The 6,760-nt window shown below is 50.2% G+C and overlaps 1 protein-coding gene across 1 annotated transcript; it reads right to left on the reverse strand.

The window, feature by feature from the left end:
• Positions 1-1,575: 1,575 nt before the first annotated feature.
• NKX6-1 (NK6 homeobox 1) lies at positions 1,576-6,509 on the reverse strand (the record flags this gene model as incomplete). Its single annotated transcript, XM_081304540.1, has 3 exons — positions 5,713-6,509; positions 3,863-4,035; positions 1,576-1,833 (listed from the first exon to the last, which is right to left on the reverse strand). Exons 1-3 carry the CDS (start codon positions 6,380-6,382, stop codon positions 1,576-1,578), a joined length of 1,101 nt encoding a protein of 366 aa, XP_081160666.1. The 5' UTR covers positions 6,383-6,509.
• Between the last annotated feature and the right edge of the window lie 251 nt (positions 6,510-6,760).

Here is a 6,760-nt window from a genome sequence, read left to right on the forward strand (position 1 = left end):
GGAAAATATGAGACAACACAGACATCAGAAGCAGCCCGCTAGACAAGACTATGCAAGAAGCGCTAAAAATCAGGGCTGCATTTCTTTTATCTTCCCAAAGCAGGAGAATGAGAGATGTGAAGCCCACTCTTTCCACGAAGAAAAAAAAGTAACAACTATTTCACCCAAGAAACCGATATAACATTTTTTTCCTGTGGTCTTGACTTTTATTATTTGAGATCTCCAATGAGATCAGATGATCTGTACCCTTTCATTCAAGGCAACAGACGTCTTCAAACTGTTTTTTAATTTGATTTATCCTTTGAAACAGAAAGTGCATTACATTTAACTGGTCTTGCAAAGGGGGCAGGGGGGCGGGTTTCTTCTCTTTACAAACCGAATTCCTTATATAAATTAATAAAGGTTAAAGATGCTAATATATCACCATTATTAGCTTAAAAAAGAAAACAATTTACATATTCTATAGTATTCTTATGATACAAAACACTTCAAATTCAATTACAGCAACTAAATGGACTTTTATGTTCGTACTCAGAGCGGTTGTAACAATTCCCACCATCTACTTTAACACGCATTTTTATCAGAATGGAGTTAAATTAAATACAAGCTATTGTAGTCCCTCCCTCCCCAATACTTTCTTTAAATCACTAATAAATAGCAACAAACGACTGTGCAATTTCAGGGGGAATCGGAGAGGCAGGTGTGAGGTCCTCCCCAGTTCCCACGTCTTCAGCTTCAAGCCTGGGGGGCGGGGCCCCGGTGCAGGACCAGGGGGTGGGCAGGACAGCACGGGAAAGGATCAAGGAGGAAAAGTGAGGTTCCACAAAACCAAACCCGGAAAAGCAGTGAGGGCAGCCGGTCCGGGAAGGATGATGACATTCTTTTCTAGGATTCCTAATTTAATTTTAAAAATAAAAAGGGGATGTGTGGTGTGAATAGCTCTTAAAAGGGGATGGGGAGGAAAGGAGGGGGGGATCCATCGATTTATAACAAATTCAAAAAAGCATTTTACATTTTAAATATTCACAATAAAGTAACTTCTAGTCAGTGTGACTCACGATTTATTTACACAGAGCCTTCAACAGGTTACTTTAGTCGGCACAGCAGTGTATAGGGGGAGAAATGTCCCTCTTCCCGTCTGTGGCGGCCGCCCGCCCGCGTGGCTCCGAGGTCCCCCGCGCGGTGAGTGTCAACCCTTCAAAAGCACCCCTCAGCGCCCCGACCCGACCGCCCGCGGAAGGAGGCAAAAGCAGGGGAACAGTGGAGACCCAGGCGTGCGACGGTGAGGACGGGTCTGGGGACCCGAGCTGGGTGGGGCGGTGGCTCGGCTGCGGGGTTCCGCTGCGTTCTTTCTGCAGTGCCTTGGGGTTCTGGTTTGCTTTCCTGTCCACCCCCGAGTCTCTCTCCTCAGCCCCCACCCCGCCACAACTTCTAGGTTAAAAAAATAGATATGTACATCTCAGAAAATAGTAAAGGGCCCCGCGGGCCGGGCCGCTCCTCCGGGCCCGAGGCGCGGGCAGGCGGGGTCCGGGCCGCGGAGGCTGCAGCCGGGAGACGGGGGCTGGCGACCCGCGCTCAGGACGAGCCCTCGTTCTCGGACGCGTGCAGCAGGAGGCCGCCGCCGCCGCTGCTGGATTTGTGCTTCTTCAGCAGCTGCGTGATTTTCTCGTCGTCTGAGTTGGGGTCCAGAGGCTTGTTGTAGTCGTCGTCTTCTTCCTCGTTCTCCGAGGCCCCCTTGAGCCGCTCGGTCTCCGAGTCCTGCTTCTTCTTGGCTGTAGCCATCTCGGCCGCGTGCTTCTTCCTCCACTTGGTCCGGCGGTTCTGGAACCAGACCTGAGGCACCGAGAAAGGGAAGCAGAGGGGAGACGGGGGCGCGAGGAACTTAACGGGAGCAGACGCAGGCGGCGACATCGCTCCCATGTCTCGAGGTTCCTCCAGTTGGCCCCTACGGCCTTCGCCCTCCCTGAGAAACCTCCCCTGTCTGCACCGTCCAAGTCAGTCTCCATCGCCCCAATCCCCAGAGTAACAGGCACCAACAAACTGATTGCCGTTGCCATAGCAATAGTAACACAAGAGTATTGAGGTTGTCTGTGAGTGATTTCTCAGAAGAGTTAAAAAAAAAAAAAAAAAAACTTGGAAACTTAAGTTTCCCTAAAAATGAGTTCGCCCTCTTACTTTCTAGCTTGAAGTAGAAAACTTTTTCCCCCCTTTTCCTAAGGTTTCCCCAGAGGCTGTCATTTTCCTTATTTACCTTCTTAGATTAAGGGATTCCAAACAACTTAAAGTATACTTGCTTTTCAGTGTGATTTGTGGGAAAAGGCATAGCATTTACCCCAATCACCTCTGTTCTCCTTTTTGCTTTTGGACATTGTTTTCATTTATTTTAGACCTGAATGTCACAAACATTGTAGATAAGTTCCCTCCCTGCCCCGTTACTCTTTCGATGTAAGTGAAAACTAGTATTGTTATCTGTCATTTTTTAAATGTGAAATGTTGCCAATTACATTATTTTCTATTGTCCTCCTTTTCTGTTAAACATTGTTTTAATATTGGTCCTATGGAAGACATGATTCTATATACAAATATTTTTAAACCTATTAATATTTGATGTCTCTGATACTCATATTTTAACCTAAAGCATCAGCAATAAGCAACGGATCTTCCAATGATATCAAATTATCCTTTTTATGCATACCATCTTTCCTGTATTTAATCCAGAGAATCAGAATTATTTTTTAAAAGTGATTTTGATTTCCTTTATACTGCAATAAATTCACATCTAGCCATGCAGACATTTACAGTGACAAACGAAGACCTCCAGATTATTATGATAGGGTCTATACCAGCCCATAGAAAAAAAATAATTTCAAATGTGACGGTATTGTAATGGCCACATGCAAAATCACTCCTAAAATGTATGTTATGATACTAGTATGATGTTTTTCCAGGAGGAAATACATTCTAACCAGCAGGCATTATTAATGCTATTCCTACTTAATTTAAAAAGAAACAATATAATGAAAGCAGACATCCATCCCAAAGAAACAACTACAAGAAACTGAAAGAGAGGAACAAAATACTGAAAATACAGGAAACAGATTGAATTTACACAACTGGCTCAATGTCTTTATTTTTCAGGAAAAGATTTCTAAAATTTGATTCCCTAGAAATATACTATATAACTCAATTATAAGCCATGTGACATTTTAATTACAAATTGTTGCCATAAACTGCAATATCTTAAATCTGTTGATAAACCTGTTTTAAACAGAATTCAACCTATAATACAGTAATAAACTTGTCAATTCATTTAGAAAAATCACTATTCAAAACTGATGCCTTTAAGCTAAAAGCAGGTTTATAGGCAGTTAAGTGGTAGATCTGTGGATTTAATTTTTAATCTGCAAGTTAATATAGGAGAACTGTAATGCTGATCTACATTAGAAAACTATATTACTAGTGGAACCTAAATTGACAAAATCCTGAATTTGAATGTTTTTTAAAAAGAGTAAGTAGAAGCTATTTAACTGGCCTGATCTATTCTCTGAACTTATATTTCCTTAATACTTTTATTCTCTAATAATGACAACTTCCTCCGGTTTGTGCTGGTTCGTGCTACTATCTAGATTAACCTAATTTCAAAGTTTGGAACTAGATTCCTTTTGTTCATCAACAGTGTTCTCAGGCAAGACCTAGAGTCTTTGTAACCCCAGGCCCCTTCACTTCTCTCAACTTCTCCCTAGGCTACTCAGACTGTGGGGGTTTGGTGTGTGTGTGTGTGTGTGTGTGTGTGTGTCCCCTTGCAAACGCATGCGACCCAAGGTACAGGGCCTATTCATGGAGGTTTACAGGGTCCACTCACCTTGACCTGACTCTCCGTCATCCCCAACGAATAGGCCAAGCGAGCTCTCTCTGGCCCAGCCAAGTATTTCGTTTGTTCGAAGGTCTTCTCCAGAGCAAAGATCTGCTGGCCAGAGAACGTCGGTCTCGTGTGTTTTCTCTTCCCGTCTTTGTCCAACAAAATGGATCCTTGATCTGCAAGAACCGATAAACAACGAGGGGAGGGAGGAAACAATGGATTACAAGGGGCTCCACTGGGGAATTAAAAAAAAAAATTCGAAAAACAATGTTTTGGTGGGAAAAGAAAACGTGCACCAGACGCGTGGCATTTCCAGTCCCACAGAGGTTCTCAGTTGGCCTTTTACACCCACCTGTTTTTTAAAAGCTGGGCGTGTTGGGAGCAGCAGTAAATACCTTCTGCACAACACCAATGTCAAACAGCTAGGGAGTCTACTACTAAAGTAGACCAAATAGCGAAGCCCGCTCAAATTAAGGAGGTGTGCGAGATTAAGACTATTCTGATTGCCTCCTGGTCCAGTTGGTTCGCATCGGACCCGAGCCTTTGCGGGGGCATGACTAGTTTTGCCCATTTTTTCTTTTCTTTTTCTCTCTCTCTTGTTTTAACGCTTCCCTAACCTGTGTCCCGGCAACAAAGGGCTCCTTGTTTATGCACAGAAGAGAGCTAAATCGCCCCCCAGTCTGACGCCGCAGCGGCCGAAGGGGAGAGAGGAGGGGGCACCGCCTTTGTTGGAGGCCCCTACACGGCTATCAAAACCGATACAATAGGTTTCCCCGACACCCCCACCAGCCTCTGCCGCCCACTGTCCCGGGACTTCCCAAGGGAGCCTCCGCTTGGCTCCCGCAACTTCCTGAAGTTACTACAGTTCAGCTTCATGAAAAGAGATTCGGAGACTTAGAGAAACTTTGGGAACTGAGCCAAAGCAAAGAGCAGAGTAGAAAAGGCCCAAAGCTGGGTCCTGAACGCCACCTGGAAGGCTGAGAGCCTTCGCCGCCGTGTGGTGGCCACTACCCAGAAGACTACTGAAATCTTAGGGCAACTCAGTCGCCTCAGGCAAGGTCTTTGCTGGATGTTACAATGCCCCTAAGCCTCTTAACCTCATTCGTCCCCTGGCTCTTCCTTTCAGTTTGTTAGTGCCACCAGGCCCCTCAGCTTGCCTGGGCTCAATGTGTTCCAGACCCCTGGGGGCGAGATGTGTGGGAAAGCGCGAGGCCGGCAGTAAGAACTGCCTTAGCCCCTCAGCGCTGGTCCCCCTCTGGGGCCGCTGGCCTGTCTTCCATAGGCTCACCGTGGCTCAGTGTACTGGGTGGAGAAGGCGAAAAGGTAAGGTGGGGACGTCCAGGGCGGAGACAGGCATGCAAATACACGCACTTCGCTCGGGCGGTGGAGAGCTCACTGCTGCCTGTCCTCACGGATTTGCAGAGAGGCGGCGGGTCAGATTGGCGAAGGCGAAACCCGGGCCTGTTTGGCAGGCAGTAGCCGGTAAAGCGGCAATGGTGGGTAGGTTCACAGTGGTCTTTCCCCCTTCCCCATCTCTAACCCAGACTGGGCCTCTGGTCCCAGCTACATAGTTTCAGGACCAGCCAAGGCCTCAGACTTGACACACGCTCATCGAGTTATGTTCACCACAGACACACGCACATGGGCTCAGCCCAGGCGTGCCCACGACTTGGGGAGAGTGAGACGCTTGAATGCCAGCTGAGGAAAGGGGGAAAGCCTTGATTCCAGCACTGCTGACTTACTGGGGCGGGCAAGAGGGAGGACCGAACGGCGTGCACACCAAGGGCCACGACCTGAAAACGGACAGAACAAGCACAACGCACATTCACCAGGACCCTGGCGATCATACTCACGAGGGGTACAGGCCAGGCGTGCATCCCTCCAGGGCGGGCTCTGCATCACTCCTGGCCAGAAGATGGGCGTCCGGCCGGGCAGCTCGGCCAGTGGTTTGGGGTACCGGCCCACCGCGGCCACGGCTGCTGCACTAGGGCTGAAGTAGAGCCCAGGAGGCGGCGGTGGCGGGCTCAGGCTGCTGAAGCGGGGCAGGCCGGCCAGCAGCCCAGCCGGGGATGAGGCAGCTGCCGCAGCCGCAGCAGCAGCGGCAGCCGCCGCAGAGGCGGAGGAAGCAGAAGCTGACGAGGAAGATGAGGAGGAGGAACCAGAGGGAGAGGCTGAGGGCAGGGCGGCTCCAGAGGCCACCGGCATGGAGGGTCGGCTCAGGATGTCGTTGATGCCGTGTGGGGTGGCGGCCGAGAGCTGCTGCGGGGGACTGCCCAGGGACGAGAGCCCCCCTGCGGCTGGGGGCTTCAGGCCGCTGGGGTTGTGGGCGCCCAAAGGCGGGGAAGGCGACGAGGACGAGGAAGACGAGGACGAGGAGGAAGGGGGGCCAGTGGGCAACGGGGGGTAGGCGGCGGGGTACAGCGGGGTCTTCATCTCGGCCATGCTGTGCAGGGCGGCCAGGGGCGGACTGCTGAGCAGGAATGCACTCTGCCGGGTGCCCTCCATCGCCCCCACTGCTAACATCCCACGGCCAGGCCGGAGCCAGTAGCGGCGCAGCGAGGGCGCCGGCCCGTGCCCCCAGCGGGGCTCAGGAGAGCCAGAAGCGCCGAGGGCGTTAGCAAAGAGTCGATCTGCGCCCTCGGAGGCGACCTGCCAACTGGGCCGAGAACGCCCCCGCCGAGAGTTGCTCTCAGTGCTGCGCAGTAGAGATGTCCAAACCCGCCACGCGGGAGGCGGAGGGTCGCGGAGACAACCGGGTGTCCGGGTGGGACCGACTGTCTTTTCGCTTCAAGAGTCTTGGATTCAATCCCCAGCTCTTCTCACTTCCTCATCATTCAAAGTGCGCTACTTCTCATCTTCTCCCCCCTACCCCTTCGGGAAATAAGCAAAACAAAACCCAGG

Source organism: Spermophilus citellus, assembly GCF_964194105.1.
Source record: "Spermophilus citellus genome assembly, chromosome: 8".
Lineage (NCBI taxonomy): Eukaryota > Metazoa > Chordata > Mammalia > Rodentia > Sciuridae > Spermophilus > Spermophilus citellus.